This window comes from Eleutherodactylus coqui, chromosome 11, assembly GCF_035609145.1.
Source record: "Eleutherodactylus coqui strain aEleCoq1 chromosome 11, aEleCoq1.hap1, whole genome shotgun sequence".
NCBI lineage: Eukaryota > Metazoa > Chordata > Amphibia > Anura > Eleutherodactylidae > Eleutherodactylus > Eleutherodactylus coqui.
Window position 1 is genome coordinate 119478386 of NC_089847.1, and position 20243 is coordinate 119498628.

At 48.5% G+C, this 20243-nt stretch overlaps 1 protein-coding gene across 1 annotated transcript in view; it reads right to left on the bottom strand.

Moving 5' to 3' along the window:
- CRY2 (cryptochrome circadian regulator 2) overlaps positions 1–14439 on the bottom strand; it is a 37425-nt gene extending 22986 nt beyond the window's left edge. Inside the window, exons 1-3 of the mRNA XM_066583419.1 lie at positions 14167–14439; positions 7964–8072; positions 2617–2759 (exon numbers count right to left, since the gene is read on the bottom strand). Coding sequence (XP_066439516.1) covers positions 2617–2759; positions 7964–8072; positions 14167–14336 — 422 coding nt within the window. The 5' untranslated portion in view covers positions 14337–14439. The remainder of the gene's footprint in view (positions 1–2616; positions 2760–7963; positions 8073–14166) is intronic.
- Positions 14440–20243: the final 5804 nt, after the last annotated feature.

Sequence of the window (20243 nt, forward strand, 5' to 3'; positions counted from 1 at the left end):
ACACTGCTGAACCCGAATAGCTTTTCCAGCAAAAGTACTGACTGAATGGGGTTTCTGCCTGATGTCCCTCTCTCAGTTCTTCCTGGCAGCCAATTACTATGGAAGAACCCCTCCCTATTTATAGACATGCCAGACCAAATCCAAATTTCTTATTTGATCATCAAGGATGGCTCTCGAGCGGTTTCAAATCTACAATGCCCATCACGTTTTTGACGGCCACATGTTGGGGACCACTGACTAATGCTACATGGTAGTGTGGTTAAATGGTTCCTATAAACATGGACTGTGAACACCTGAAGTTGACATACAGTATATATCTGGTATACGCAGCTGCAGCTCCTTCCTGATGAGAAGCGGCTTCCCTCCCACGGACAGCGAATAGCCATTTTATTAGAGACCCCCATCTGGTAGGGTATGGGACCTCATTTAGCCTTCAGAACCGCAGTGTTTTTTAACGGTATAAATTCCAGTATGTGACAAAATCGTCCTGCAGGAATATCGGCCCCTGCGGACAGGAAGCTTCTGGTAGTTGCTGCAGCTTAGATGACGGTGCTGACCTGTTCCCACAGGAAGACTTATCAATTCATGCTGCTTGCGCCAATTTCTGACCTCCCATCAGCACGGTGCAACAGAAATCTGGATCCATCTGACCAGGAGATGTTTTACTGTTGCTCAGTGATGCAGTTTTTGCGCTCTTTTGCGCCCAGGAGTTTCACTTTTTTTCCCCTTCTCTTAGACACAATGGCCCTGGAACTGGTCGCCTGCTGTTATCGCCCATCCGTGCTAAGAATTGTGCATCTGGACCAGTTAGTTGGTGCAGCGGCATTGTATTTGGCTCATTTTACTGTTCATCAGACTGATTCCTGACATCCTCCTCTGACCCCTTTCAGTGACAATTTGTCTCCATCAACGGGATCCCCTTTTGCTGGGTGTTTTCCTTGATCACGCCATTCTCTCTATACTCTCCACACCGTTCCAGAAGAAAACCCTATATGGTTGGCAGTGACATCCCGGTTAGTCTAGCACTGATGGCCAGACCTCGTTGGAAGTCGCTCAGATTGCTGGATTTTCCCATCTATTGTGGATTCACACCGAAACGGATCTACAGAAAACTTGAAGTGTGATTTTATGCTCCGGGGTCACGGGATTTCTATACAGAGACCTCCGATCATGAAAGAGACGGGGTCTCTAATAAAGTGGCCAATTAGTGTATATCCTATATAACGAATTCTTCCATCACCTGCCATGAGCTGTACGAGGCAGCAGGGGATTGTGGGATATCACTCTGCATTTATATAACCCCAATACAAGCGGCATGCTGTCTGGCCGGTGAAGGGAAGTCTCATTCGGCTGCCAGACCGCCGCTGTCAACAACTTATGCAACTGCACTAGCCATACCCCCTTCTTCTGTGCCTGCGATTACGCTTGTGGCTTTGTAGGACGCCTCTTTCCTGCACGTGTGGGGCGGAGCGGGGAGACCGCGTCCACCGAGCACATGCCATGCTGCGTGACAATACAGGCAGAGCGCACACTAGGGGGCAGTAGAACTCTAGTGGAAACATCTCCAACCCGTCTGCTGAGCAACCTCTGCATGAATGAAGGCGGAAGAAGCGAGACTACTAATCTCGTTCATGCTTCTCCGCCGCAGTGCTTCGCGGCATATCACACCACATCCTCCTTAAATGGGAAAAACATCTTACAAATCTACACTAAAGTCACCAGATTGTTCGAAGGGGCCCTAAATAAAAAAGCCTTTTTGATAAGTGGACTACTGGAAGAATTTAAGGTGAGGGTGGGGACTGGACGGTTCATGGCACGGCCAGACAAGCCAATGGTAATGCTTACACAAGTATCAACTGTAAATGTGCCAGACAGTAGTGATCACTAACAGAGCTGATCAGCGTCTGCAAGGACCCTGCATCTGTGCTTTGCCAGGAGGCTCCCGATAGTCACGTGATCGCCGAGTCGCTTAGTGATACTTTCACTTTTTCATGCATACCGCTCGTTAAGGGCTATGTACACAGGAAAGGTGAAGGCAGAAGTGGTTAAAAACTGCTTCTCCCTTCTCCTCCGGGTCCTCGGCTGTGTGACAGCGGAGGACCCACCCTGCTCCTGCTTGATTGCAGAAGCGGAGTTATGTAGCCTGCCAGAATTGACAGCGGCATTTAGAGAGTTAACAGCCTCAGATAGTCATGTGTGCGCTCTTCCATAGACTTGTACAGGGAAGAGTCACATTGCTGGCAGCCATCGTTATGGTCAGTAGCATACAACATCCGTTAGTACATCACATACAGCGAGGGGCGTCACTCCGCTTTTTCCAGACTCCGGGTAATTCTACTTAGCGCTGAAGGAGGGGCTGCAGAAAAAAGTTGCATTTTCTGGTGGCAGAACGGATATATATTTGGGATAGCAGAAACTTTCCCACTAACCCCCATTTCAACTGAATAAGGCGATGTGGTTGACACCCCCCATGGGAGCTGTAATGGCGGCCATATTGGTTGTCACCCATCTTACTAGGAACAGATGAGCACTAAGTACTATGAGGCTGAACAACCCGATTGGGGGGTGGGGGGGGGGGGGTGGGGGGGGGGGGGAGGTCTATATGAAGTGACTTACTTGTCCAGGTCATAGAGCGTGTGCGAATTCTCCACAATCACCTCCACGCCGGCCTCCTTGGCCATCTTCATAATGGCTGCATCTCGCTCCTTGCTGAACGGCTCAGAGTCGTACTCAAACGTTAGTCTATTGACGCCCCACTCCTGCCGGCACAAGAGAAGACATGATGGACCAAGAGTGGACAACAGCGCTGAGCAGATTATGGTCATTGTCGTATCATTAGTGACGACATCACGTTACCTTAACCCTTTAATGACCAGCAATTTCTCAAGTTTTCCATGAAACTTTTTCCATTCCCTTACCACAGGACCGCTGGGACCCCTACCAATCCCAAGAACAGGGGTCCGGTCAGTCCCTTAGTGAAGGTTCTGCAGGCGTGATGCTGCTCCATTTACCTCAGTGACCGCTCTATTCACTTGGGGACTGACTGGGCACCCCATTATCGGGACTGCTGGGGGCCCCAGTGGTCAGACCTCCACCGATCATACAGTTATCCTGTGTATAGGGGATAACTTTATAACTTGGCACAACCCCTTTAATGGGCCATATGATGCATTGGAAAACTTTTAAACAAGTCGAGTCAAAAAACACCACAACTGCTCCATTGTTTGTTTTTTTGGTGTTCATGGTGCAAGGGTAACGAAAAAAAAGTGAAATTCTGGCATTATGTTTTTTTTTCTTACAATATTCAATCCTTCGCACTTTTACGGACACGGCTATACGAATTAGGGTTCATCTTGAACTTTTAATAACTGCTTTTATTTATTGAAAATGTAAACTTTTTGGGGGTGTTTCCTGACTTTTGACTTCGTGTGGGTGGATACATACACATACACACACCACAGATTGTGCTGTAGGCGATCGTCCTGTATGGCCAGTATGTATAGTGATCGGCCTCTTACTGCCAATTGTGTACATGGCCTAGATAACTCCTGAAGACACGGCGAGATGAAAGCAGGTCTGTAGCCGAGTGCAGCCCCCGCTGCGAGGTCACTGTCACATTCTCCAGAGTACATCAGGGGACGTCGTGCAGAACGCACAACTGAAGGACAAAGACTGAGCAACGCCGCAGCAGCAGCGGCCACCGCGGTGCTCGGGGATCGGCCTCCGCTCGTGACAACAAGCAGTCACGTTCACTGCAGCGGCGCCCCCTCCAGCAATGGTTAACAGATGCAGACCGCCACGGCTGGATGCGCCCGGTATACAGAACATGTCAGCCACCGGAGACGAGGCAGATGGAGACGGTTATTAAACCAAAGCTCCAACGCTGCAGCGGCCATACGAGCAATGTCCCAAATGTATACCTGTTCCAGCATCTCCATGAGCCGGACCTATCCTGCTAAGGCTCCGCTCACATTACGGATTGGCCTTCCAGTATCCTGTTCTGTCATACAAGCAGGAAGCTATGCCTGCAGCATGGGCCAATAGACCAGGGGTCCCCAACTCCAGTCCTCAGGGACCCCCAACAGGTCATGTTTTCAGGATATCCTATGGTAAGAACACCTGTGGCAATGTCTGAGGCACCGACAATAATTACATCACCTGTGCAATACTGAGAAAATCCTGAAAACCTGACCTGTTGGGGTCCAACACTGCGATAGACTACCTGTCAGATGGCGATATAATGCAATACTACGGTATTACATCATACTGCAGGAGCGATCAAACCAGCCCAACTTCAAAGGGACTTCATAAAAGCTGTTTAAAAGTACATTTTTACATTTCTCGCATTAAAATAAAAAAAAAAAAAAAAAAAAAGCTAAGGACAGTGGGAAAAAACCCCCAAAACAAACAAAAAAAAAAACCAAGAAACACAAGAGCACTTCCCATAATTATAATAAATAAATAAATTTTAAAAAAGAGCCATTTGATATTGCTGCGTCCACAAGGGTCTGATCTACCGTGTTTCCCCGAAAATAAGACAGTGTCTTATATTAATTTTTGTTCAAAAAGGTTTAACTTTTTTACATGCATAGCTGCCTGGACACTATTTAAATTGACTTTTTTAATTAACTGTTAGCAGGGCTTAATTTTGGAGTAGGGCTTATATTTCAAGCATCCTCAAAAAGCCTGAAAAATCATTTTGCATCCTCAAAAATTCTGGAAAATCATGCTATGTCTTACTTTCACGGTATGTCTGATTTTCAGGGAAACAGGGTATTAAAAGTGGGGAGATAAAACCGAAAATGAGGGGGGGGGGGGGAGGGGGGGGGGAAGGGCCGCATGCTTGAGGGGTTAATGAGGGCCAACTGAACACAGATGCGAGTTGGGGTCCCGCCACCGGCTGCTCTGGGAGCCCTACTATGGGATATCTGCAGAAGATTGTAGCAGCAGAGTTTTCCTGTGAAACCTCTATAATAAAGCCAATTCCTCGCTGTGAAGATATCCATTATCACTCGTTAATATTCCGCACCTTCAGACCTGAGACGCAGACATCTTCACAATCCTCCTTGGTTACAGAAGCCCAGACCCGCCGGCTCATTCATTGTCTTGGGCTGTAATATTGCGGAAGACTTTTGCGCCCACGTTGGCGGTTTCTAATATTAGTATCTAAAGATTCGGAGAGACAGAAACGAGCGCCAGCGAGAGGAGCGATGCGCCCCTGCAGAACACTCACAGCATGCTTCAAAGGATCCGCCGGCGGGAGAGCGAGACGATTCAAGACGGAACCGCAGAAGAACGTCCTCACCGGTTTGTATCATTTATGAAGAGAAATCTACGTCAATGGATGGAGAAAAAAAAACGTGCGCAAAAGCTGGTGGGACACATCAGGATAAACGCCCCGAAACCTTACACCCCGAATGATCGGAAAAACGAAGAGGGTGCGGCAATCAGCGTCTTCATCCTCAGGGCTTATCCATACAAACGAGAAACTCGCACGAATACGAGATATATTCTTTTAAATGGTTTATTCACGAGCGATTTTTTTTCCTCGCAGCGATTTTTGGGTGTTCCCGCGTGACGAATCGCCCCGTTTCCCATGGACCTTGGAAAAATAAAAATTGGATGCGATGCAATTTCTCATTGAAGTCAATGGGAAACACTTGTGATCATGTGACATACGCACGTGAAGAGCGCCACTTCAAACAAGTGATGCAACGCAATTTAAAAAACGCAACGCATCGCTGCGAGATTCGCATGTTGGCAAACGCGACATCGGGCCGAGTGATTGTAGCCGACAGAGGAGCTGTCACCTATGCTGACAAGTCTGGTTTGGTAACTACTTGTATTCCCCATGAGAGTCTTTTCTTTGCATTGTTCCTCTGTTATTCCTCCTGGAAACGTACAACTAATCGGACAACTATGGGCTAATGCCCACGGACGGTTTTCTGCCGCGTTCCCCGCAGCTGTTGAGTTCTATTGAACCTAATAGCTTTTCTGCCTGTCAGGGCTCACATGTGTGATTCTGCTGCGGGAAAACAAAAAGAGAAAATCGCAACATGTTCGACTTTACTGCGTTTTTCCGCAGCGGAGGTCTCCGTTAATATAGTATTAATAGAGACCGCAGAAAAACACACGTTTTTCCGCGATTACCAATGGGGACTTTGTTTACCACCACCGTACTCCCACAGGTGTATCCCGCTCAGTCCGTGGGCGTGATCCCTACGCGTTCCCATTCCCTTGTCAAAAGTGTGTCCCCCTTCCTATGTAGTCTGCCACGGCCAGCACTGATTAGACAATGGCAGTGAGCGGAGACATCCCTTCCAGCTTGTAATACCCAGGAGTTAGATTATTCATACATTTCCAGGAGGAATAACAGAGGAACAGCAAAATGAAGAAAAAAGCTGCAGAATTGTTATTTCATGCAGGATACAAGTAAGTATTTCACACGGACGATTAAAAAGTTACACTTACAATTCTTAGGTGCGACTGGCATCAGATGGCACATGGTCATCCTGTCTGCGTGATATGCGGTACGTTGTACATGCGCTGCTCTCAGCCGAAGATCAGACAATGGGACATACTACAATGTTTTTTGTTTTACTGTGACTATTTGTCCAAGTAACACGAGGCTCATCTGAAGACGCCTTCAAACGAACGGGTTTTATTTCCGTCCGAATTTTGAACCGATTTTTCTGTCTGAACCGGACAGAAAAACCGTCTGTGTGAAAGTAGCCCAAGAGGCGACATGGTTTATAAAGAAGGCTTCTAAATATACAGCATGTTCACTGGGGATTAAAAGGGTTTGTAACTTCACTATACTGTCAATATCTCTGCTTGCTGTCAGGAAGTAAAACAAAATGTTCCTGTTCCTCAGCACTGAAAACAAGACTTCTTCACAGCTAAGGGTTTGATACACTGATATCCATTCTGGACAAGCCTCTAGAGCTGTGCTTTCCCAGCTGTTACAGATCCCACCCAACAGGTCAGGTTTTCAAGATTTCCTCAGCGTTGCACAGATGATGCCATCATTGGCAGAACCTCAGATACTGCAACAGGTGTCCTCACTGTAGGATATCCTTAAACCCGGACCTTTTGGGGGATTGCTAGGACTGGAGCTTTCTTGTAAACTGTGCGGCCGAACATCTCTGTCTCAGAACGGAACGGAACACCGCCCATTGGCTATAATAGGGGCCGTTCGGTTTCCGCCCAGCTGCCCGGCTTTTGGATGGAAGAAAAGGTGCTGCATGCCGGATCTGCGACAGAACCTCCAATGCGGATGCGAAACTGGACGAACACCGCTCTAGACTGAAGAGATCAATGACACAAATCTCTCTTCTGTACCGATTGTTTCCATAAGATAGGGAATAAGAATCTGATTGTTGGGAGGGGGGGGGGGGGGGGACTGCTGGGACCCCCCACCGATCACAAGAACAGAGGTTCAAAGTGTCCTATGAATGAAGGGAGTGATGGTCGCATGTGTGCACTACTGGCCCGTTAAAGGGTTGTTCCAATCACAGAAAGTTACCCCCACCTACAGAATAAGGCATAACTGGCTGATTGTTGGGGGACTGACTGTTGGGACCTCCACCAATCCTGAGACTTCCGTCCTGATGAGTCAGTGGAGGGTACGCATGCACACCTCCGCTCCATTCGCTTCAATAGGACCGTTGGAGATTCCGGCGTTCGGCCATCTCCAGTGGTGCCATTAAAGTGAAAGGAGTTGGCGTATGGGCAGAAATCTCCAGATTGGTGGGTGTTTGATCAGTCGGACCCCCGCTGATCTGATATTGACGACCTGTCCGGTGGGTAGGCGATAGCGCCATTTCCTGCTACAACCCCTTTAAGCTGCCCATAGATGTGATGGGTTTCATGCCACCATATACACCAGTGGATGAGATGCGGGCCGACAGGTGCCCCTTAATGCGGATGTCCAGTCAATACAGGACAGTTTACAGTAACTTACCTTAAATAACCTGGGGAGGACATCTGCTGGCTGTCCGCGCACGACGAAAAGGCGAGAGCCCAATTTCCTTAAACTGGAGTCCAGATCCTCTAAGGACTGCAGCAGGAACCTGCAGGAGACAAGATGCAAACACTCATCAATTTCCATTCCTGTAGAAACAGCGCCACTCTCCCGCATTGGCTATGCCGGGTATTGCAGTTCCAGAGCTGCAATACCACATGACCCATTGAGAAAAGGTGGCGCTGTTCGTAAAAGACAGCAAAGTGATGACTTCAGTGTGAGAAGTAATAGCAGTTATTGTCACCCAGCTTTCCCAAAAGCAGATGGAACTAAGACACCGCTAATTTGGATAAGATGACGGGCTTCAGTAGCCCCCCGCTTACACAGCTGCGTAATGTACCGCAATTCTGTTCCTGAGCACAACGCGTTTCACCACAACCTCAGCTCCTCCCCGATTAGAAGACTCTGGATGCTCCTCCTACTCGCAAGATCGCCTCCTACTGGTAACGACGCCGACGCCGCGCTCTGGTATACAACATACCCACTATGGCAAATCAGCAATATAGGGTCAAAGCGACTCCTCACATGGGTGACTGCGATCACTAAAAACGGGCTGATTTTCTGTGCAATTTTCATGCGTTTTGGGGATTTTCACTCACGATTACCGTCCACCTTGCCTCTATTTTTCATGGGCGTAGAAAAAACAAAACAAAAAAAACACGAAGGTTTCCTAAATGATGTCATTAACCCCATAAGGTTGCGGCACTTTTAATTATCCATCGACATCGCTGTCCGAGGGGCCAAACAAACATCAATCGGGGGATTTAAATGTTCTTGTCAATTCTGACAGCGACATTTAAAGGGTTAACGGCTCCGATCAGCAGCGCTGCTTATCAGAACGGTCACAGGCAGGTGTGAGGAACAGCCGACACCCACATTATATGGAGCGGGATCGATCCCCCTCTGTACGAACCCCAAACCTGCAAGACGCAAATGTGCATCCTGGAGCTTTAAGTGGTTAAAGGGCCACCTCACAGAAACCCGCGGTCATACAAGTGGAAAAACGGATCGTCCTCGCACTGCAGTGTGAGCTGTTTTTTATTTTTTTTTTATTGCACTTTTTAACTGAATGGGCGACTTTCTTCATACGGTTTGTCCGAGAAAAAAAAAAAAAAAGATACATTTATGCGTTCTGTGTGTTCTAATCCCGTGTGATTTTAGTCCGAAAATTGCATGAAATAACCAGCCTATGTGAACACAGCCGTAATGATTACATGTCCCGCCCGTCCGTCACGCCTGGTCGATGCGAACACGATTCTCAGAACTGCCGGCATGAGGAAAGGGCAGATGCAGATGTAGCAGAGTTGAATCTGCTGACTCTATACGAAAGCGCTATAGTACAAACGGTCGCTCTAAGAACTCGCAGCGGTGAGCTGTTTGCGTACGGCTGACTGTTACGCTATTTATGCGCTTGTTCAATTTCATCAACTTTGAATAGTTTGTTGAAGGCATTTAAACGGGTCAAAACATCGCTCATCGACTAGTTAAAAGGTGGGAGCTTCTTTGGCGCGCACATTGGTTGGAAAGCTCAGTGGGCGCACAAATACAATGGAGCGAACACTCAGCGGACCATGTCCAGCCAGAGACGACACAGCGAGGACCGCAGGGACTGTTCGGAGGACCTCTCGCACTATTTGTGCATTTTTGGGAACCAATGAGCTTTAATTGGGTGGGCAAATGTTAAAAATAGGTAGGAGCCAATCAGCGTTCGGAGGGAGATGAAAAACAAACTTATCGGGGTTCTATATATGTTTACAGTTCCTACTATTTATGCTGGAGCTATATAATATTACTCTTGGGTAAACCTAAAGCTCTGTTCATCCTGAGCCTCCTGATCCATGAATAGAATTCCAGCACTGCAGTGAATCCTGACACAGATAGATCAACAGTAGAGCCAGTAAGGGGATAAATAACTATTTAACAACTTTTTAGGACATTCAAGGCTTGTAGGAACTGACCGTCGACTACTATGGCCGGCACAACAGGAAAGACTTCACAGAAGCGGATGAACGGAACTTCAAAGGGAAAAGAAACCATTCATTTGAATAGGTTAATCCATATGAGTGATTTTCCGTCAGCACCGATAGTCCGAGCGAGTGACCGCGATATCACCGCGAGGAAATTGCAGCAAAATCACATTTGTGCCCGTGCGAAGTTTGGGCGCCAGCAATGCCATTTCTGGAGAAAAATCATGCATCGCGGCCGTTCGCAATTTTCTTGTGTGATGGACAATAGGAGCTTCCAATGCTAAAAACCCATCACACGAACATCACAAGTTCGTGCGCTGCGATACGATAAAAAGAAGGCTCCATAGGGAAAAAAAAAGGAAGAAATGCAGAAAGACGGGCCCGGCGGCGAATTTCAAATTTTGAAACATCGCAGGACAGAAAACATCGCAAATAGGAATTAAACTGTTAAGGCATGGGCTTCATGATTCTGCATTTCCTTTCGTTCTCAAAATTTGCGCGAAAGCGTGAAGGCAGCCTTAGAAAATATCCTATTTTAGGCAACTCCTTTACAAGAATTGCTTACGTTTATTTTTTGCTGTTGGAGCGTGAGACAAAAAAAAAAAAAAAAAAGAAGCGTTGCGCCATCACACTCACGGGTCATATGTGAATACGAAAATTTGCATCATATTTTCATTTATTTCTCAAACGCATTAAAAAAAACGGTGTTTTTATCTAAAAGTGCATAATCGTATACGCAGGACAATCGCAGCGAATTTTCAGGTGAAATGGTCACTTTTTCCGTGACTACATCGCACTCGCTGGTGTGAATACAGCCTGAAGGGTTAATGCGCCCGAGGCAGACAAAGGATCCAATAAAACGATCATACACGCCCGGTTATCGGCACGTGTAAAAGGTGATGATACAAACGCTCAGGAGCCGCTACACGTTTACTAGCGTCTAACCAGCATCTGAGTACAACGCAACGGTCTACAGCTTCCTCATATACTTCATGGGAACCTGCCACGACCTCTGAGCCCTATAAAACAAGTTACAGGGCGTCCAGGGAGCATTTTCTCCTCTCGCACTGTTCTTGCGCTGTGTCCCTCCAAAGTCTGTGCTTGCCAGCAGCGTGACCACTTCTGCGCAGGAAGGGGGTACCCAGCGAGTAGAAAACCCTCCCCGAATCCCCCGCTCCTTGCCCTTTGAATGTATAACGTAGTTTATGGGTCTAGAAGGTAATGAAGGCTCTCTTTCAGTTCTTCACAATGTTCCACTTGCTGTCAGAGAATGGAAACATTTCTGTTTACATCTATAATGACCCCATAGCTCTCACAGCTGAGGATTTGCTACAATTGTATCCAGTCTAGACATTCCACTGAAAGCTAAACCATCAGCAGAACAAACGTCACAAGGCTTCATAGAATGATACAATGTACCAACCGGGAATCACAGAATGCTACAATGTACCAACCGGGAATCACAGAATGCTACAATGTATCAACCGGGAATCATAGAGTGCTACAATGTATCAACCGGGAATCATAGAATGCTACAATGTATCAACCGGGAATCATAGAATGCTACAATGTATCAACCGGGAAATCGCAGATTGATACAATGTATCAACCGGGGAATCATAGAATGCTACAATGTATCAACCGGGGAATCACAGAATGCTACAATGTATCAACCGGGGAATCATAGAATGCTACGATGTATCAACCGGGGAATCACAGAATGATACGATGTATCAACCGGGAATCACAGAATGATACGATGTATCAACCGGGAATCACAGAATGATACGATGTATCAACCGGGAAATCGTAGATTGATACAATGTATCAACCGGGAATCATAGAATGCTACAATGTATCAACCGGGAAATCGTAGATTGATACAATGTATCAACCGGGAATCATAGAATGCGACAATGTATCAACCAGGAATCATAGAATGCTACAATGTATCAACCAGGAATCATAGAATGCTACAATGTATCAACCAGGAATCACAGCATGCTACAATGTATCAACCGGGAATCACAGAATGCTACAATGTATCAACCGGGAATCACAGAATGCTACAATGTATCAACCGGGAATCACAGAATGCTACAACGTATCAACCGGGAATCATAGAATGCTACAATGTATCAACCAGGAATCATAGAATGCTACAATGTATCAACCAGGAATCATAGAATGCTACAATGTATCAACCGGGAATCATAGAGTGCTACAATGTATCAACCGGGAATCATAGAGTGCTACAACGTATCAACCGGGAATCATAGAGTGCTACAATGTATCAGCCAGGAATCATAGAATGCTGCAATGTATCAGCCAGGAATCATAGAGTGCTACAATGTATCACCCAGGAATCATAGAATGCTACAATGTATCACCCAGGAATCATAGAATGCTACAATGTATCAACCGGGAATCCAAGCAACTCTCCTCCAAGTGGACACAATTATAGCAAACTAATGAGAAGCTGCAGAAAACAAGAACCGTCTCATTCACTGACAGCAAACAGAGATCTTGAGGAATTGAAGCACAAAGTATATTAAGAAGCTGTAGAACTTTTCCTCATACACCAATGAAGCCACATCTGCTCAACACCGGAGAGAAACAACTAAGCACAATGCAGACCCAGAGCCGGGTGATACATTCAGCTCTGCTACATCTGTATAGTTCCCGCAGAGTCCCTGCCACAACTCTCTGAATGTGCCCTCACTTGATGCCCAACTCTTCTACTTACCCATCTCCTGGTCAGGTAACCTGCATCCTCACAGAGCGATGCCACACATCACCACATCGCTGCCAACATATTAACGCTACCATTGTAAACGCCAACTACCACAACTAGGTAAAAAGCCAGTTGTGGGCATGCCACCTTGCAGTCAACTCCATCCTATAGTGCCAACCGCACAATAGCGAACTTCTGAACTTTGACATGTTGATGCCAACCTCCGAACTCGTTCAATCTGCTGACGCCAGTAATTAAGAACGGCCTCTATTTCTATAGATGTCAGAACACACAACATGCTAATGAGAACTGCAACCCATCCAACAACGTAAGCGCCTGCAACACCATATGCTAATGCCAACCTTGTGCCCACCCGGTATTTACCAACAACTATCACACACTTTGAGCAGCGATGCCACTCTCAGATCATTACCACTGTTATTCATGTCCCCCATAATTGGTGCCACCCTAAAACCACTGTCCACCCCACTGCAGCCATTGCCCACTACTGATGCCAACTCAACCAGACATTTTGTTATACCATCCTCATACCCTCACTACTGCTTTTTGCATCACCCACTACTGGTGCCACTCACAAGCCGCTACCCATTTGCCAGAACCCCCTACTGATAACACCCTCAGACCCTCACTAAGGCTATTCATACAACTCGCAACTAATGCCAACTTTAAGCTACTGCCTGCTTGCCAGTACCCATGACTGATGCCACCTCAAGCAAGCACTTTGTTGATGCCATCCTCAGACCCTCACCACTGCTATTTGCATCACCCACTGTTGATGCCACTTCAATCAAACACTTTGTTGATGCCATGCTTAAATCCTCACTACGGCTATTCGTGTCACTCACAAGCTATAACCCACTTGCCAGCATACACAACTGATGCCACCTAAATCAGGCACTTTGTTGATGCAACCCACAGACCTTCACCACTGCTATTTACATCACCCGAAACCAGTGCCATCCACAAGCAACTGCCTGCTTACTGGTGCCCAAAACAGATGCCACCTGAATCAGGCACTTTTCTGATGCCACCCTCCGACCCTCAACACTGCCATTTCCCCACTTCACTGATGGCCAAGACCCACAATTGATGTCACTCTCAAGCCACCACCCTTGCCTGATGCCACTCTTAAGTCACCACCCATGTCTGATGCCACCCCAACCAAGCACTCACTTTGTTGATGCCACCCAAAAGCTACTAGCCAATCCTCTAATGCTCCTCCTCCAAATATGAATGCCCAGCCCTCCACTGGTGCCAACTTCCACTCATCAGTGCAATCAAAGCACCAATCCCATGCCAACCTAGCACCCATCCCGCGCTGGTTCCTCCCCCCTGCAGTGCAGTCCCCGCCCACACCTACGTACTGTGCCCGGCTCACGTGTACTGGCAGCATAGGTTGGCATCCCCCCCCCATTACTTACCTCCATCTATTCACCCCGCCGGAGGACGAGGCCGCGAACCAGGGGTCCAGGATGTAGACACAGCGCACACAGCGCGCCCCCCGCAGAGCCGCCACCAGCGCCGGGTTATCGTGCAGTCGGAGCCCCTTGCGGAACCAGTGCACGGAGCTCACGGCGGTAGAGGTCTCCATCCCGGCAGCAGGTCCGACCGGAGCGCAGAGAGACCGGAGCAGCCGCTGTCAGTGCGGGAGAGCGAAGGAGCTGCAGCTCAGACACGGGACTGCCAGAGTCTAACCACGCCCACCCACAGAGCCGCTCTCCCATTGGAGGACGTGTCACAGACTGGGCGGGGCGCAGTGGGATCACATGTTGGCCATGTGTCAGAGCACAAGGAGCAGGCACTGCCGCGTTCCTGATCAGTGAGCGATGTGCCAGTCCTGCCCACCAACTGCCCTCATGGACATCAGCGGCCACCAAGCCTACTGGGATGTATTATCTCTACAGCTGGAGGGCAAGTGGTGGCAGACGGGAACATGCCCACCCGTGCCCTCACCACCTCGAACATCCAAGTGTGTATCATAATGTAGAGTGCCCACAGTAAACAAGGCTGTGGCAGAGTATCCCTACAAACGCTGTCATCAGGGTGCTTCTAAACGATGCCAGCAGAATACCCCACTGCCGCCTGGGTGCAGCCTATAAACAGTGCCAGCAGAGTACCCCACTGCCATCTGGGTGCAGCCTATAAACAGTGCCAGCAGAGTACCCCACTGCCATCTGGGTGCAGCCTATAAACAGTGCCAGCAGAGTACCCCACTGCCATCTGGGTGCAGCCTATAAACAGTGCCAGCAGAGTACCCCACTGCCATCTGGGTGCAACCTATAAACAGTGCCAGCAAAGTACCCCACTGCCATCTGGGTGCAGCCTATAAACAGTGCCAGCAGAGTACCCCACTGCCATCTGGGTGCAGCCTATAAACAATGGCAGCAGAGCACCCATTGCCATCTGGGTGCAGCCTATAAACAGTGCCAGCAGAGTACCTATTGCCATCTGGATGCAGCCTATAAACAATGCCAGCAGAGTACCCCACTGCCATCTTGGTGCACCCTATAAACAGTGCCAGCAGAGCACCCTACTGCCATTTGGGTGCCCCCTATAAACAGTGCCAGCAGAGTTGCCATCTGATGGATTGATGCTTTTAAGCCTCTGGAGTCCCAACAGACTGATGGATGGTGCACTACACAGCCTATTATACAGTTAGGCTACATGTCCACGGGCGATAATCCGCCGGCAATAATTACCGGCGATCAGCTGTGTGAAGCTTTCCATAGCCGTGCTATGGAAGGTGCAGCGCCGGCGTCCATGAGTGGAGAATGATAGCGATTCACCGCTCGAGGGATCTAAATTGCGGCAGGCCGCGATTCTCTGCGGTGAGCTTATCTATTAGATAGGCTCACCGCAGAAACCAGACAGCTCCCCCCCCTCCTTCCCCGCGACTGAATATCGCTAGCGATATTCCGTCATGGCCGTGGACAGGGGGTCTTATTATAGGTCGAGAGGGGTGTCGCCTCTCCTTAAAGAGAGCACCCAGAGGGTGTGTGGAGACACCTAGGGGGTGAGTGAGTCAGGGGATGGTATAGTCGGAGTGCACCCAGAATACCTAGAAAGTGAGTGAGGAGATTATAAGGCCATGCACGCTCCTCTGCGTAATTTATGCAAATAAAGCATAGTTATTTTTACATCTTCTTTATTTGTATATGGTTATTTAGAACTTTAAATGTTATTATGGAATATAAGCGCCCTCTGCTGGCCATTATATAAAGTGCAGCAGAGTATATGTAGCCACGAAACAACTTTCACGGAACTCTACGGTCTCATGTCCATGGGCATGCATGGATTCTGAGTGGGGAATCCCGCAGCGGATTCCACCCGTGCCCGCAGACATGACGCAAAAAGTTACATTTTACTCACTTGTCTGGACGCTGCAGGGCTCTCCTCCGTTGTAGCTGGATCTTCTGCCCGGTGGATGTGCTTGGCACGCCGGCAGCGCGCTGCGCATGCCCCGTGCTTCCCTTTTTTCTTTTGAATCTCCTGCGGATCAACGGCACAGCCACAGTGACAGCTGCGGGTGTGCCGCGGCAGGGATGGCTTCCATTGACTTCAATAGAAGCCATCCCTGCTGGATCCGTAGAAAATTTCTTCCCGCACGTGCGACCCGCAATTCTTCATTATTTTCAGGAGTTCTGCTTGCTGTAAGTGAATGCAAGCTTTCCTGTTAGCATCCAGAGGCCAAAAGCTTAGCAGATGGAGAGAGGTGCAGCGTTCTACATCTACAGTATAATCCATAGTACAGTGACCCCTAAAGTGATCCTAGTAATAATAGTGACCTCCATTGTGGTCCATGTAGGAATAATGCCCCACAGAGTGGCTCCAGTACTGTCCCCTATATTGGCCCCAGTAGTAATTAGTGACCTCCATAGTAGTCCAAGTAGTAATAATGCCCCACATAGTGGCTCCAGTAGTAATTAGTGACCCCCATAGTAGTCCTAGTAGTAATAATGCCCCACATAGTGGCTCCAGTAGTAATAGTGTCCCCTATATTGGCCCCAGTAGTAGTGACCCCCATAGTGGTCCCTGTAGTAATAATGCCCCACATAGTGGCTTCAGTAGTAATAGTATCCCCTATATTGGCCCCAGTAGTAGTGACCCCCATAGTGGTCCCTGTAGTAATAATGCCCCACATACTAGCTCCAGTAGTAATAGTATCCCCTATATTGGCCCCAGTAGTAGTGACCCCCATAGTGGTCCCTGTAGTAATAATGCCCCACATAGTGGCTCCAGTAGTAATTAGTGACCACCATAGTAGTCCTAGTAGTAATAATGCCCCACATAGTGGCTCCAGTAGTAATAGCGTCCTCTATATTGGCCCCAGTAGTAGTGACCCCCATAGTGGTCCCTGTAGTAATAATGCCCCACATAGTGGCTCCAGTAGTAATTAGTGACCACCATAGTAGTCCTAGTAGTAATAATGCCCCACATAGTGGCTCCAGTAGTAATAGCGTCCTCTATATTGGCCCCAGTAGTAGTGACCCCCATAGTGGTCCCTGTAGTAATAATGCCCCACATACTAGCTCCAGTAGTAATAGTATCCCCTATATTGGCCCCAGTAGTAGTGACCCCCATAGTGGTCCCTGTAGTAATAATGCCCCACATAGTGGCTCCAGTAGTAATAGTGTCCCCTATATTGGCCCCAGTAGTAATTAGTGACCCCCATAGTGGTCCCTGTAGTAATAATGCCCCACATAGTAGCCCCAGTAATAATGGCCCCCCCTATATTGGCCCCAGTAGTAATAAGTGACCCCCATAGTAGTCCCAGTAGTAATAGCTTTCGCCCTATTGGCCTCCAGCTGGGCAGCATCCCTACAGACATTCCAGTCACCCAGCCTGCAGTCCCAGCCCGAAGGCGGTGGCAGCGACTGCTGAATCTGCAACTGCTGACCTCTCAGGCTTCTGCGCTGTGTACAGGACGTCGCACTCAGACGCCAGTGAAGTGGTCAGCAGTCACAGACTCTGCACTGCCGCCGCTGCAGGCTGGGTGAGTGGAATCCTGTTCGATTGCTGCACGGCCGGCGGGCCACATGAAATAAGGTGGTGGGCCGGATTCGGCCTGCAGGCCTTCCGTGTGACGTAAATGTGCCTCAGACCAGACCCTCTCCTATAAAGACCCCAGACCAGAACCCAAACTATCCCTTTAGGGTATGTTCAGATATCGGGCGTGGATTTCTGTTCCTGCCACTAAATGCCGTGGCAAAAATCCGCAGTTGACAGACCAGCCATTCCGCTACTCACCCCTGCCCTCACCTGCCAGGCACTGTGCGTTACCTGTGGCAGCGCTCAGGAGTAGAGCGCAGATTTGCTGCCTCTTTCAGGACTCCGGGGGATCTCCACATTTTTCGGGAGTCTCCCAGAGAAAACGAATGATGTAGAACAGGTGGAACGTTGGCAGTGACTGTAATGGGGAGCTTCTTACTGGGGGTTGTAGTGTTCTATGTCTAGGGCACACATGTCAAACACAAGACCTGCGGGCAAAATCAGACCCGCCATCCCATTTTATGTGGACCGCCGGCTGTGTAGCAACCTAACAGGCAACCAACTCATCCAGGCTGCAGCAGCGGTCCAGCGGTGGCAGTGCAGAGTCTGGAACCGTTGACTTCTTCCCTCTGGTGTTGTGCGCACCGTCCTGTACGCAGCATGGATGCTGAGGTGAGAGGTCCGTGGTCACTGGCTCAGAATCGACTGCAGCTGTCAGAACGGAGCTACAGCCTGAGTGAGTGGAATGCCTGTTGGGATGCTGGCCGGCCAGAGGCCAATGGGGGGGGGGGGGGGGGGGGGCACTATTATTACATGGACTACTATGGAGGCGCCTGCACTTCACTTTTTACTACTGTGGCCAATAGAGGGGACACAATTACTACTGTGTATTACTTGGGGGCAGTATTCCTATTGGGGATTACCAATATAGGGGACACTTACTATAGAGGCCACTATGGGGGTTATTATTACTACTGGTGTCACTACAGGGAACCCTAATACTACTGGGGCCGCTAAAGGGATCACTATTACTACTGAGGCTATTATGGGGGTTACTTCTACTACTGGGACCACTATGGAAACACTATTACTACTGGGACCACTATGGGCTAACTATGACTACTGAGGCCATTATGGGGGTTACTATTACTACTGGGACCACTATGGGGTAACTATGACTACTGAGGCCATTATGGGGGTTACTATTACTACTGGGACCACAACGGGAGCACTATGAATACTGGGGTCATTATGGGCTAACTAGGACTACTGAGGCCATTATGGGGGTTACTATTACTACTGGGACCACTATGGGGTAACTATGACTACTGAGGCCATTATGGGGATTACTATTACTACTGGGACCACTATGGGGTAACTATGACTACTGAGGCCATTATGGGGGTTACTATTACTACTGGGACCACTATGGGAACACTATTACTACTGAGGCCATTATGGGGGTTACTATTACTACTGGGACCACAACGGGAGCACTATGACTACTGGGGTCATTATGCGGATTGCTATTACTACTGGGAGCACTATGACTACTGGGGTCATTATGGGGATCACTATTATTACTGGGCCACTATGGGGGTTACATACTACTGGGGCCACTATGGGGGACCCTATTACCACTGGGGTCACTATTACTATACAGTCTTACAATTAGAATTGGCTTTTTGAAGGCAACCATAAGGCTGATGTGTCCCTCGATGAGAATGAGTTTAACTCCTCTGGTCTGGAGCCTAGCAGAATTATATGATAGAGTCTCCAAAACCACTACCTCATATCTTACATTGGCCCACAGCGTCAGAGGCGGATGTTGGCGGTACGGCATTATAGTCTGAAGCTTACTGTCAATATCCGATAACATTAGATGGCAGCAGAGGGGCGATCCAACAAAATACGGCGAAGGTGTGAAATTTAATTCCTCCATGCGGAAAAAAATTGCAGTAATCGACATTCATCGACGCTTGCTGAAAGTTTACGAAACCAAAGAACGGGCGCCCAGTAAGGCAAAGAATGGCGCGCTTCAACAGTGGAGACAGAGATGTTAAAGGCAATCAATGTTCCGGACGGCCGTGCACAGCTGTCACACCGTGAAATGAAAACCGTCCCGATCAGCTCAGCCGTGCGAATCGCCGGATTATCGCTTCCAAGCCAATATTTGACACGGTTCCCTGCTCATAATCCACGGATTTGTGCGCATGAGCTGAACGAGATGCTCTTCATTTCATGGTGCGACACCTGTGCGCGGCCGTACGAACGTGGCTTGTTATTCACGCCGCCGTCTCACTCTCACAACGCCACCCACCGCCTCACTGCGCTAACATCTACTGATCGCTCTCCGGAAACATTCAGCGGGCTTCAATCCATGTCAGCGAGCGCCTGGAGGAATTCAGTTACACACCTTCGCTTTATACGCACGTTCATGTCAGGCGCCATTTTGTCAGACTGCCGCCATCTGTCACATGACAATTAAATTTTACCGGTGGGAGGGTTC